The sequence below is a fragment of the Podarcis bocagei genome (assembly GCF_964188305.1).
Source record: "Podarcis bocagei genome assembly, chromosome: 7".
NCBI classification, from domain to species: domain Eukaryota; kingdom Metazoa; phylum Chordata; class Lepidosauria; order Squamata; family Lacertidae; genus Podarcis; species Podarcis bocagei.
The window spans coordinates 6,285,854-6,300,170 of NC_138132.1; the positions used below are offsets into that span (position 1 = coordinate 6,285,854).

Here is a 14,317-nt window from a genome sequence, read left to right on the forward strand (position 1 = left end):
TGCCCAATGCCCTGAGATTCAGATGAGTCCAAACAGTTAATCTGGATTAAAAATGTTTTAGTGTAGACACACCCTTAGACATTAGCACATTCAGGATCCTTAAATTCAGCCCAGACGGAAAAGGCAGCTTTAAGGATTATTCCTCCTCCCACCCCGATCCCACCAGCCATTTCTTATAAAGAAAGGAAGAGGTGAACGTCATTTTGTCTCGATAACTCAGAACAACAACAAACCAACCCGGCGAGAACAAACGAGACCAAGGCCGCAGGCGTAGTTCGTTTTGGTTTTTTTTCCTTTTCTCTTTTTCTTGAATTATTTCTCAGTTTTAAAAACAAAACGAAACAAAAAAAAAAGCACGTTAAAAACAAGAACCCTGGGAAAAAAAAGATAAAAAGGAAAATAAAATGTACAATTTAATTTACTTCCCCGTTCTGAGCATCGACATCAATAATTAATTAATAATTAAAACATCCAGAAGGAAGGAAGGGGGGGAGGGGGAAAGAAAGAAAGAAAGAAGGAAGGAAAAAGGAAAGGTTTTTGGAAAATGAAACAAAACACAACCCTGCTTGGAACATTCTCTCCTTTGGAAAAGAAGTCCGTGAAGAGGCCGCCGTGTCTGGAGCGGTGGCGGGGGGCAGGCGGGCGTGAGGTATGCGCGTGGCGAGAAAAATGATGGATCAGACCCCAAGCAATGAAAAAGTTAATACATCGGCCTTCCCCCCTCTCCACATCTTTGTTGAAAGACGGATTGCGCTCTCCACCTCTCCCTTGTTCTTTCTTTTTCCTTTTGTAAACGCTGGGAAGGGGGATCTGTTTCCATCAAAGTCCAGCTTGGTCTGGCTCCTAAACCCCGGAAGACGCGACGCCCGCAGGATATTTCGGAGCCTTGTCGTTTTGGCTACAGGTTGTCGGGAACGGTCCTTCTTTATTTGGCAAAAAGGAGTGAGGGAGAGAAGGAACTGGCAGAAGGGCAGGGAGAAGGAGGGCAGGGAAGGGGCGCTGTCCGTGCTTGGCCCGTCCCGAGTGGGGGGTTTGGGTGTGCTGGGGGTGTTTCGCTTCCTCTGGTCGGGGGTTGCAGTGCGGACAGTGGCCGTGCGTCGTGGCTGGAGGGGGAGAGGGAGAATGGTCTGTGGCACATTCTCGCAGAGCGCTGGGGAAGTTGTGGGCGCAGGAGGCCCTGATGTGCCGGGAGTCTGGTGCCCGTAAAACCTGCTAGGGTTCGTGTTGCCCGGCACAAAGCCTAGTCTGGAAACCTGAAAAAAACCAAGAAGGAGCAGACAGTGAAAGCCAGCCATGCTTTCCTGACTCAGCCTGCACTTCAAATCTTCTTTTTCAATTTGTTGTCGTATTTCTAGCTGATGAGCTCCAGGTTACGTACACAGCTCTTCCCCTCTGCCTGTTACCCACACAACAACCAGTGTGTGGTAGGGGAGGCTAGGAGATAGGGTCAAATGGGGATTTGAACCCTGGTATAAAGCTAAAGGGACGCGGGTGGCGCTGTGGGTTAAACCACAGAGCCTAGGACTTGCCGATCAGAAGGTCGGCGGTTCAAATCCCCGCAACAGGATGAGCTCCCGTTGCTCCGTCCCTGCTCCTGCCAACCTAGCAGTTCGAAAGCACATCAAAGTGCAAGTAGATAAACAGGTACCGCTCTGGCGGGAAGGTAAACGGCATTTCCGTGCACTGCTCTGGTTCGCCAGAAGTGGCTCAGTCATGCTGGCCACATGACCCGGAAGCTGTACGCCAGCTCCCTTGGCCAGTAAAGCGAGATGAGCGCCGCAACCCCAGTTGGCCACGATTGGACCTAATGGTCAGGGATTCCTTTACCTTTATAAAGGTAAAGGACCCCTGGATGGTTACGTCCAGTCAAAGGCGGCTATGGGGTGTGGCGCTCATCTTGCTTTCAGGCTGACGGAGCCGGCGTTTTTCCAGAAACAGCTTTCCAGGTCATGTGGCAAGTAGGACTAGACCGCTTCTGGCGCAACGAAATACTGTGACAAAAACCAGAGCGCACCAAAACGCTGTTTACCTTCCCGCCGCAGTGATACCTATTTATCTACTTGCACTTTGACGTGCTTTCAAACTGCTAGGTTGGCAGGAGCTGGGGCAGAGCAACGGGAGCTCACCCTGTCGAGGGGATTCGAACTGCCGACCTTCTGATCGGCAAGCCTAAGAGGCTCAGTGGTTTAGACCACAGCACCAGCCACGCCCCTTTTGAACCCCGGATTACCAAGTTGGGAGACTAAACGTGTGTTTAGGGCAGCAGCAAAGCAGACACTCTTTTCTTCTTATCCCTTATCCCCACCTAAACCAGGGGTCGTCCTATTAAGGTAGATCAAAACAATGCAAAGAAATCAGATCATTTCACGTGTTATAATCAATTTGTTTTCTCACTATTAAAACATGGTTCAGTATGGTTTTTATTTTTAATTACTTAGTGGGGGAGGGCACCATAGTTTTTCCAGTGCTTAGGGCCTCTAAAGTAGAGCTGCCATATGTCCAGGATTTCCTGAGCATATCAGAAATGGCGTCTCTGCAGAATTTCCGGAAATTGGACAAACCTGGGCGCATGGCAATCAATGTCTGAAGTGTAGATTTTATGCCGAATTTCATTTAAAATAGTTCCCAAACCTTTGTTGTTGTTGTTACAGACAGGTAGCCATGTTGGTCTTCCATAGTCAAAATAAAAAAATTCCTTCCCATAGCACCTTAAAGACCAACTAAGTTAGTTCTTGGTATGAGCTTTCGTGTGCATGCACACTTCTTCAGATACACTGAAACAGAAGTTGCCAGATCCTTCTATATAGAGAGAAGGTGGGGAGGGGTATTACTCCCCTCCCCACCTTCTCTCTATACACTGCCAATCTCCCATTCCCACCACCCTTCTGAGTAATACCCCTCCCCACCTTCTCACTATATAAAAGGGTCTGGCAACTTCTGTTTCAGTGTATCTGAAGAAGTGTGCATACACACGAAAGCTCATACCAAGAACTAACTTAGTTGGTCTTTAAGGTGCTACTGGAAGGAATTTTTTTACTTTGTTGTTGTTGTTGTTGTTGTTGTTGTTGTTGTTGTTGTTGTTGTTGTTGTTGAGCTTTGGGGGGGCGGAGCTCAACAACTTAGCCCCCCCCAAAAAAAAACAACTTTTGTGTCCCGATTTTCACTTTTTGAAATATTGCTCTGAAGCGTGGTCTCCCTCATTCTAGTCTGACACTCCGGCCAATATCCCATGTTGAATGAGTGACCCAGAATCTGCCCAGAGAACCAGTTCTACGCTCACAAGGAACTCCCAGAATCTTTCGTGCCACTTGCAGGCAGAGAAACTGGGGCAACAATTTCACAGGATTTCTCCAGGGAAAAGAGAACTTTTCCAACAGTTTCCTGGGTGGCTTGGTGGGGAGCTCAGCATCAGCAGCGTTTGCAGCAGCCCAGATTTGTTTGTTTCTCCTAAAAGGTTTAGCTTTCGTTTGTTTCCTCCTTTTCGTTTCACAGCAGCTGCGTTGGCCCCCTGGTCTGCATTTTGCACCCCCCCCCGAATGCCCCTTTGCACCATTCCAGGGTATTGCAGGGAGCGGGAATTGCAGCCGCCACAACAACAACAACAAGAATAATTGAAAATGGTGGGTACTATTTAGAGAAATTTAGCAGAGAGGAGAGAAAAAGGGATCTCGGGGGTGTGTGTATGGAATATCTCCTGCAAAATATTAGCTCAGCACTATTGGCTGAAGTCCCTTCTCCCCCGCCCCACAAATGAGCCAGCCAGATGCTTGAGGCGCATCTCCCAAAATGCCCCAATCACAAAGCCTCGGTGAGAAATTCCCAGCAGTGGTTTGAAACAGGGCCGGCCCACCCATGAGGCAAGGTGAGGTAACCGCCTGGGGTGGCAGGATCCACGGGGACAGCAGATCCCGATGTAGATCTTTATCCCCACCCCCTTGTTCCTGTTATAGATCTTCACTCACACCCTTCTAACCTGGTGGGGACTAGGCGCCTTTTTGTGGTTTGCCTCAGGTGCCAAAATGTCTTGGGCCACTGTTATGTACTGAATTGAATAGGATCCAAAAGGCAGCAGCTGATTGGTCCTAGAACAATAGTATTCAGAATGCAGCAGTCTGATTGGTCCGCAGGAGCCACCCAATCCAACTCCAGGGGGAAGTGAATCCGCAACCTGATTGGCCTACAGGAGAATCCCGGAATTAGCCAATCACATGGGGCCCATTGTGTAAATAATGTATATAAAGCAGACATTCTGGGGGAACTTCCATTCCTCCTCACCACTGTGAGCTGAATAAAGAGCATGAAATCCACTCTCGACTCCGAGTATATTTCAGCCACTCAACGGGGGGGGGGGGACCCAGAGCCAGCGCCTGTGTGAGTGGGTCCTGTCAGCTGCCCAAGGGTGCTGAGCACGGATGCCACGCTTGGCTTCAACGAGCACCCGTCATGCTACCATATTTTTTGCTCTATAAGACGCACCCGACCATAAGACGCACCTAGTTCTAGAGGAGGAGAACAAGAAAAAAAATGTTCTCTCCGTATCTCCTCCCGCTTCGCTGAAGGGGCACTGCGCAGAGAGGGAAAGCTGCGCAGCACCTCTCCAGCGAAGCGAAGCCAGGAGAGCAAGAGAGATCGGTGCGCACCGATCCCTCTTGCTCTCCTGGCTTCAGCGAAAGCTGCGCAGCCTGCATTCGCTCCATAAGACGCACACACACTTCCCCTTTTTAGGAGGGGGAAAGTGCGTCTTATAGAGCGAAAAATACGGCACTTCTGTTTCCTGGAGAACGAGGCCAGATGAACCCACCAGCTACCGCAAACTCCCATGAGATACTCACTTCCCCATCTTGTGTTGCCAGCGGGTTCAGGGCTTTACATGTAGTGCCATTGCCCCTCCATGCCCATTGCCATCCCCATTGGTCCTGGAAACGGAGGACAAAACAGAGTTTGTAAGTGTCCCAGCACCCCACTTCTATTTCACACAGGGTTGTAGCCAACTGAGTTTGTAGCCAACTAAGTAGACCCATTGAAATAACCGACTTAAATTAGGCTGCATTCATACAGCAGTTTAGGACGTTTCCCTAACTGTTGATTGCCAAGTTGTATTCGAGCTTTTCACACAACGTCAAAGCCGCTGCCGGAAATATAGCAGAATATATTGAAAATTTAGCTCCTCTTTTTCTTGTTGTTTGCAAACAGAAACGAGTGCAAAACTTGGGCTACATTCTGCTATGTTTCCGGAAGTGTCGTTTATGTCATGTCAACACTCAAATATAATGCAGAAATTCACAGTTAGGGAAACATCGGGGAAAACAGAATAAACTACTGTGTGAATGTATTACTTAAAATGCATTACTTTCAAGGACTATACTTTGAGTAGAACTTGCACTGGAGACAACCCATTTATCAGGGCTAGGGGTGAATGAATCTGTCCCTTTTGGTTTCCCTCAGATTCTCATTTTCCAGCCTTAAGCTCAGTTCTCCAAATTTCTGTTAATGGTTTGCAAACCATTATTATTTCTAAAGTCCTCACAAAAAATTGTCAGCATTTTAGTGCAAATGTCTCCAAATGTGCACATGTTTGTAGGCAATTTTGCCTGGAATGCACACTTTTGCAAGCAATATAAGACCCTTCATATGTCGTCTTTATCCGATGCAACAATTTTTTCTGCACACTTTCCCTGAATGCACGCATTCTCTGGTTGGAGAAGTGCGTCACAATATTCAGAGAAGTGCGAATTTCGAAGAATGCCTGCAATTCGGTTTCCCATATTGATTCAGAAAGCGTGGCTGACATAAAAAGGTAAAGGTAAAGGGACCCCTGATCATTAGGTCCAGTCGTGGCCGACTCTGGGGTTGCGGCACTCATCTCGCTTTATTGGCCGAGGGAGCCGGCATACAGCTTCCGGGTCATGTGGTCAGCAGGACTAAACCGCTTCTGGCGAACCAGAGCAGCGCACGGAAACACCGTTTACTTTCCCGCTGGAGTAGTACCTATTTATCTACTTGCACTTTGACGTGCTTTTGAACTGCTAGGTTGGCATGAGCAGGGACCGAGCAATGGGAGCTCACCCCGTCACGGGGATTCGAACCGCCGACCTTCTGATCGGCAAGTCCTAGGCTCTGTGGTTTAACCCACAGTGCCACCTGCGTCCCTTGTGGCTGACATAAAGGTAAAGGTACCCCTGACCATTAGGTCCAGTCGTGGCCGACTCTGGGGTTGCAGTGCTCATCTCGCTTTATTGGCCGAGGGAGCCGGCGTACAGCTTCCGGGTCATGTGGCCAGCATGACTAAGCCGCTTCTGGCGAACCAGAGCAGCGCACGGAAACGCCGTTTACCTTCCCGCCGGAGCGGTACCTATTTATCTACTTGCACTTTGACGTGCTTTTGAACTGCTAGGTTGGCAGGAGCAGGGACCGAGCAACGGGAGCTCACCCCGTCGTGGGGATTCGAACCGCCGACCTTCTGATCGGCAAGTCCTAGGCTCTGTGGTTTAACCCACAGCACCACCCGTGTCCCGTGACTGACATAGGCCCACGTTAAAAATCTGAACCTAAGCGGACTGAAGCCCTGGAAGCTCAGGTGTTGGAATCAGAGCCTGCTATAGTACTGAGAGGTCCCTTGGCTAAGTCTGGTGGCAGAGGTAAGCGATGGGCAGATCTGTCAATTTCAGTTTCTCCAGCCTTCGGTTAAGCTCTACCCTTTTCCACATCCGTTTGTGGGATTTTTAAAGTCCTCTCCTCTTGGAAACTTGCCAGCCTTTTAGCGCTGAGAAACTGAGCACATAGATGGGAAGCTGAGGAACCAAAATTGACAGATCTGCCAATCCCTCTGATCTCATAATCCCACGGTGCCCTCTCTACTTCCCTTGCTGCCTTGAGTTCAGTCGCCACTTACCTGGGGGGCGAATCGTCATATGCTGCTGCCCATCCATGACGTAGCCTCCCATTGGCTGCCCATCAGGGCTGTACGGTGCCCCTTGACCTGATTGGACGAAAGGAACATCATCTCAAAAACTCACTTGCTTTCATGACCCATCAAGGATTTGTGTGAAAATCCGTTGGGAACTTTCTTAAAAGCCCTCATAGATTCTGCACCTGCTGACGCAAGGGACTGCGCATTCTAAATGCCATCAATAAATTCCATACCAACTGCAAAGTCCTCCCAATTTCATCTTTTAGGTAATATAACAGGGTTTTTAGTTTAGGGTTTCTAGGTATCTGATACTCCTGTCAACTGCTGATTCATTGTCGTAATAATAATTTAATAATAATAATAATAATTTATTTATACCCCGCCCATCTGGCTGGGCTTCCCCAGCCACTCTGGGCGGCTTCCAACAAAATATTAAAATACAGTAATGCATCAAACATTAAAAGGTTCCCTAAACAGGGCTGCCTTCAGATGTCTTCTAAAAGTCTGGTAGTTGTTCTTTTTGACATCTGGTGGGAGGGCGTTCCACAGGGCGGGCACCACCACCGAGAAGGCCCTCTGCCTGGTTCCCTGTAACTTGGCTTCTCGCAGTGAGTAATATCATACCCATTGGGTAGAAGATCAGGTTGATAAAGGCTTACATCTTAGTCCCAGTTAGAGCAGAGAGGGTGTCATGGGACTGGTTTGAAGCGGTGGGAGGAACCAGCTGGGGAACCCCCATGGGAAGAAGGCTCAGAGCCAGGGGATTGGTGGTGGGACATTGATGAGTGGTTGGAGGGAGAAGACTAGGAAGAGGAGGTGTCAGAAGCTGAAGAGGCAACAGGGCTTAATGAGCAGGGAGAGTCTGTGGCAGAGAGCAGTCCAGAATCAGAGACAGAAGCTGAATCAAGCGAGTGGGAGGCGGGAGGCAGAGATGAGTCTGGTTGGTAAAGAGTCACTGGGGTCTCCCCCTCCTGTTGTAACAAGCTCTCCCCCCCCCGACTCCTGGAATCAGAAGCGGCATGAAAGGGTCGGAAGAGAGGTTGGCTGCAAGCAGGCAGCGTCTCAGATTGCTTGGAAAAAGCCCTGGAGAGGAGGTGACTTAGACAGCTGTGGGTGTTGGGATACTGCCGGGGAGACGGGGGCATCAGGCAGGCCCCCAGCTGACTCCAGCCACCGGCCGGCAGCCGGTCTCCCTTGGAATAGCATCAATCAGCAACATGAGCCACAGATATGTTTAGAGCCCCGTGCACGCCCAATCAGCAGAGTGTGTAAATCTTCTCACAGCAGAAGAGGCAGACAGAGAAATGTGTAAGCGTAATGTACAGCGTTTTATTCAGCATAGTTCAGGAACAGAGGAAAACATGTCTGCTTCCCTTCGTCTCCAGCAAAACAGCAGAACGCAAAAGCTATATACAAACAGAAGTTCCCAGCAGAGCTGTGCTGGAAGTAAACAGGCATGTGACACACAGCAGTCATGCCTGTACCCTTTTAAGGTGGAACAAAACTACCATATTTTTTGCTCTATAAGATGCACCAGACCACAAGACGCACCTAGTTTTTGGAGGAGGAAAACAAGAAAAAATATATTCTGAATCTCAGAAGCCAGAACAGCAAGAGGGATCGCTGCGCAGTGAAAGCAGCAATCCCTCTTGCTGTTCTGGCTTCTGGGATAGCTGCACAGCCTGCATTCACTCCATAAGATGCACACACATTTCCCCTTACTTTTTAGGAGGGAAAAAGTGAGTCTTATAGAGCAAAAAATACGGTATATCCTAACAGTAGGGAGACGGGGACTTTCAGCCTCAGCAACTGATTTCCACGGAATAAGACCACTGGGAATGAACTGCAACTTTGAACGGTGTGATTGCTGACTGGCATGCTCCTGTGACAGAGGGGGAACCTGCAGCTGCCCAGATGTTGCTGCACCACAGCTCCCATCGCCCCTAGCCTTTGGCGTTGCTAGCTGGGAGTGTTGGGAACAGTCGTTCAAAACATCTGAAGGGCCCCACATTGGAGGAGGTTGAGTTAAGAGAGTGCAGCCCCAGCATCCTGGATCCCACAACCCAACAACCAAAAAAACCCACTTCCCCTCTCCCCGACGGAACCCCATACCTGTGCGATTTGATTGATCGATCATCGGTTGAACTATGCGCCGCCTGGCGTTAATAAACCTGCAAGAGACATAAGAGGCAGTGGAGGAGTCAGGCACCAACTGATAAAAGGGTCAGAGTTTGGTTTGGGATTTTGTTGCCTCTCTCCAAAACACCGCTTGCTTATTGCCAGGCCAACTCTGGGTCACAGAGCCACACTGAGAGCTTAGGAAGTTGCATTGTACAGAGTCAGACCCTTGGTCCTTCTGGCTCAGTACTGGAGGCGGTTGGAGGATGGACGGCAGCTAATGGATTGAGGTTGAATCCTGACAAGACAGAAGTACTGTTCTTGGGGGACAGGGGGTGGGCAGGTGTGGAGGACCCCCTGCTCCTGAATGGGGTAACTGTGCCCCTGAAGGACCAGGTGTGCAGCCTGGGAGTCATTCTGGACTCACAGCTGTCCATGGAGGTGCAGGTCAATTCTGTGTCCAGGACAGCTGTTTATCAGCTCCACCTGGTACGCAGGCTGAGACCCTACCTGCCCACAGACTGTCTCGCCAGAGTGGTGCATGCTCTGGTTATCTCCTGCTTGGACTACTGCAATGCGCTCTACATGGGGCTACCTTTGAAGGTGACCCGGAAACTACAACTAATCCAGAATGCGGCAGCTAGACTGGTTACTGGGGGTGGCCGCTGAGACCACATAACACCGGTCTTGAAAGACCTACATTGGCTCCCAGTATGTTTCCGAGCACAATTCAAAGTGTTGGTGCTGACCTTTAAAGCCCTAAACGGCCTCTGTCCAGTATATCGGAAGGAGCGCCTCCACCCCCATCGTTCTGCCCGGACGCTGAGGTCCAGCTCCAAGGGCCTTCTGGCGGTTCCCTCATTGCGAGAAGCAAAGCTGTAGGGAACCAGGCAGAGGGCCTTTTCGGTAGTGGTGCCCACCCTGTGGAACGCCCTCCCATTAGATGTCAAAGAGATAAACAACTACCTGACATTTAGAAGACATCTGAAGGCAGCCTCGGTCAGGGAATTTTTTTATGTGTGACATTTTAATGTATTTTTAATCTTCGTTGGAAGCCACCCAGAGTGGCTGGGGAAACCCAGCCAGATGGGCAGGGTACAAATAATAAATTATTATTATTATTATTATTATTATTATTATTATTATTATTATTATTATATGTGCTGGTCTTCAGCTGGTGAGTCAGGACCTTCTAGTAGGTCACGGCCTGCTCCAAGGTGGGCTGCAGCAGGAGCATTACCACCGTGCAAATGGAGGGCACCTGGTTGGGGATGTCTGACCAACACCAATTGGAAATGCTTCTCTGGGGTTTCGGATAAGGGAACCCTAGCTGGCGGTGTCAAAAATTGAACTCGAAGCCTTCTGCATTCAAAGCAGGTGCTCTCCCTCCGAGCCACAGTCCTGCTGCAATAATACCAGCACTCTGCCTCCAGCAGGGGACAGTCGGAGAGCTTTGGCTACACGTTTGCAAAGCATGGAGGCAATGGCAACCCCTAATGCCTGGTTCCCAAAATCAGGCACCCCCTGTAGACAGAAGTTCTATTTAGCCAAATGATGCTCTGGAACAGCAGTTTCCCCAAACAAATTGGGAGTTACCTTGGGAGAAAATGTAAAAAAAAAAATCTTTATAGCCAATTACATGTCATTGATTTTAAATTCAGACCGAAAAACAAGCTGTTTCTAAGCAGGGTGAGCATGAGTGCAAGACTGTCTTCCTTCCTGGCCAAAGGTCCACCTTGCCCAACGTTCTGGTCCGGCCACATGACTCAGGAAAGTTCACATGCAAGGGATGAAACGATGGGCTCTCTCCCCTGTTATCTGGCCCTAGCGCCTGAGATTCAAGCTGATATAGAGGATATATCTTCTATGGGTATATCTAACTGAGTTGCTGATGCCAGCTCCCCTTTTTGTGGCACTGAGTTCCATGTGCTAAATTAATCATCGTATTAAAAAACACTTGACCCTCCTGTCGTTGGGTGAGCCTAAGTTTGAGTTGCTGGAATCACAAGTGGAGAGAGATCACTGTAACACTTCGGTCCTTTTTGATGGATTCCCACTGGAGCTTCTGAGTGACCACAGTAAGAAGAGGATAATGAACTAGATGGGCCATTGGCCTGATCCAGGAAAACCTCCTTCTGTCCTTAAAATGGCTTAACAACATGTTTTCAAACATATTATTAATTAATTTAAAGCCTTTATCATGTGCACCCACTACATCAGGGGTGTCCAAACTTTTTCCAAAGAGGGCCACCAGATTTGATGAAGTGAACATGCGTAAGGGCCGACCAAAGGGCCGACCAAGGTTGTTGAGCTTTTTTTAGGATTGAAGTTGTTGAGATTTTTTTAAAACTGCCAAAGGGCTGAATGCATCCAGGGTCCTACTCGAAGTACAGCCATTGAAATGACTGATCATTACAGTGGTACCTCTGGTTGCGAACAGAATCCATTCCGGAGGCCTCTTTGCAACATGAAAAGAGCGCAACCCGCAGCGGCATGTCTGCGCACGCGTGGGTTGCAACTTGCCGCTTCTGCGCATGCGCGCGACATCATTTTGCGCATCTGCGCATGCGCAAGTGGCAAAACCCGGAAGTAACCCTTTCCAGTACTTCCGGGTTGCTGCGGGACGTATCCTGAAAAAACATAACATGAGGTATGACTGTACTCACTTAGGTTCATAATTTTTAAATATGTCTACCACGAGCAGAAGAGGGACGCGGGTGGCACTGTGGGTTAAACCACAGAGCCTAGGAAGTGCCGAATCAGAAGGTCGGCAGTTCGAATCCCTGCGACGGGGTGAGCTCCCGTTGCTTGGTCCCAGCTCCTGCCAACCTAGCAGGAAAGCATGTCAAAGTGCAAGTAGATAAATAGGTACTGCTCTGGCAGGAAGGTAAACAGTGTTTCCGTGCGCTACTCTGGTTTGCCAGAAGCGGCTTAGTCCTGCTGGCCACATGACCCAGAAGCTGTACGCCGGCTCCCTCGGCCAATAAAGCGAGATGAGCGCCACAACCCCAGAGTCGTCCACGACTTGACCTAAGGGTCAGGGGTCCCTTTACCTTTACCTTACCGCGAACAGAACCTAGTTGTCTGCAACCCACATCAGTGAAGAGAACCTCTGGACTGGGTGAAGAAATGGATCTAAAGGAGCTAAATACCCCTCTGCGCCAGCGTTGAGATCCTTACCAGTTATTGACTTGCAAGATGGTCAGTCCCGTATCCTGAGCTAACTGCTTCTTCTGTTCTTCCGAGGGATAGGGGTGCTGTTCAGGGGAAGAGAAGAGAAGTTGGGGAGGGTGTTAGCGAAGCTGGCCCAATATTATCTGAAGGGTTTCGCGGAAGGTTTCTTAAACCACATTTGAGCTTGGCCCCCGTTCATAGCGATTACCCCATGTTAGCACCACAACCTTGGCTCCCAGCATAATTCAAGCCCTGAACTATCCAGAGTGCTTTATAGGCTTTGATGTGGGCCAGAGCCTTGTGGCCAAAGATTTAGCTAGGGTTGACATACGTCTGGAATTCCCTGGAAATAGCTGGTCTTCGGCCCTTGTAAACAGCGTCTGGGCAGAAATCTCTGAAATGTCCGGGGAAAACCGGACATATGGCAGCCCATGACGGAAGTGTCGATTTTGGCAAACTTCTTTAAAAAAAAATCAAAAGCTCGGGTTTTTTGAAGAAGAAGAAACTCCTGGCCACAGGCATTCCCTTCTCTCTGCTAAACCGTGGCCCAGTTTACTGTATTTTTTGCTCTATAAGACTCACTTTTTCCCTCCTAAAAAGTAAGGGGAAATGTGTGTGCATCTTATGGAGTGAATGCAGGCTGCGCAGCTATCCCAGAAGCCAGAACAGCAAGAGGGATTGCTGCTTTCACTGCGCAGCGATCCCTCTTGCTGTTCTGGCTTCTGAGATTCAGAATATTTTTTTTCTTGTTTTCCTCCTCCAAAAACTAGGTGCGTCTCGTGGTCTGGTGCGTCTTATAGAGCGAAAAATACGGTATATGGTGAGCAGAAATCTAGTGGCAAAGCTTTTTCGTGGACTGCACCACTTGAGGCTACAGGGGTGAGGGGTGGTCTAGAATATTTGAATACTGGACCACAGGTAAAATTCCACGCAGGACCGGGATGTTTACCAAGTGGCTATGCACAGCAGTGGGCCTCAACGAGGACAACAGGGGCACCCTGAGCATTTCTGCTGGGCCTGGCCCGGGCTTCCCCAACCTGGTGCCCTTCACCATCCTTGACCTTGGTGTCTGAGGCCGACGGGAAAGCAGAGTCCCACAAAAGCTGGGTTGAAAATGCCTGGTCTATTTTAACTTCCGACAGAGCCCTGGAATGATACTGCAATGGGGGCATTTTGTGGGAAATTGAAATAGACCCAGCTCAAATAATTTTTTACATTTTATTTTAAAGAGGACCCACAGTAGGCATCAGCAGTAGGCCCTGCCAAGACACAGGGGCCCTAGCAACTGATTGATGCTGCCATGTGCTAACGCCAGCCCTACCTGCAGAAGTGTTTTGTTGTTTTTTAAGTGGGGGGAGTGTACCAGGGGAATGTGAGACTGAGTCCTTCTTGAAGAGGTGGTTTTCTACATGCGGAGAGAAATGCTGGACCATAAAGAAGGCTGATCGCCGAAGAATTGATGCTTTTGAATTATGGTGCTGGAGGAGACTCTTGAGAGTCCCATGGACTGCAAGAAGATCAAACCTATCCATTCTGAAGGAAATCAGCCTTGAGTGCTCACTGGAAGGACAGATCCTGAAGCTGAGGCTCCAAGACTTTGGCCATCTCATGAGAAGAGAAGACTCCCTGGAAAAGACCCTGATGTTGGGAAAGATGGAGGGCACAAGGAGAAGGGGACGACGGAGGACGAGATGGTTGGACAGTGTTCTTGAAGCTACCAGCATGAGTTTGACCAAACTGTGGGAGGCAGTGGAAGACAGGAGTGCCTGGCGTGCTCTGGTCCAGGGAGTCACGAAGAGGCGGACACGACTAAACGACTAAACAACAACAACATGCTGCATCTCTTCCCACCCCCAAGTGTGGAGTATCCAAACAAGCGTGCAACCCCACCAGCACCCTCAAGAAGAGGCCCAGGGAAAAAGCTTCGCTGCTCAATTTTGCCAGCCCCGCAATGTCACAATCTTTGCTTTCTTTTCAGACTCCTTTCTTTGGGCCCTGTCTCTTCGCCTTATGTTCCCAACAAATATGGGAACAGATTCTGGTCCCCCGCTTTGGGGATCGCCTTCCTTTTCCATGCCCGTCACAAAACCACGTCCCTTTCTTTCCCCCAATTCC

The 14,317-nt window shown here is 49.3% G+C and overlaps 1 protein-coding gene across 2 annotated transcripts in view; it reads right to left on the reverse strand.

Moving 5' to 3' along the window:
• Positions 1 to 271: 271 nt before the first annotated feature.
• MEIS3 (Meis homeobox 3) overlaps positions 272 to 14,317 on the reverse strand; it is a 75,593-nt gene continuing 61,547 nt past the window's right edge. For both annotated transcript variants that reach the window (XM_081200552.1, XM_081200553.1), the window contains 5 exons: positions 12,209 to 12,285; positions 9,023 to 9,081; positions 6,893 to 6,979; positions 4,833 to 4,916; positions 272 to 1,253 (listed from right to left, as the gene is read on the reverse strand). In XM_081200552.1, the coding sequence (XP_081056678.1) occupies positions 4,867 to 4,916; positions 6,893 to 6,979; positions 9,023 to 9,081; positions 12,209 to 12,285 (273 nt within the window). In that variant the 3' untranslated portion in view covers positions 272 to 1,253; positions 4,833 to 4,866. The remainder of the gene's footprint in view (positions 1,254 to 4,832; positions 4,917 to 6,892; positions 6,980 to 9,022; positions 9,082 to 12,208; positions 12,286 to 14,317) is intronic.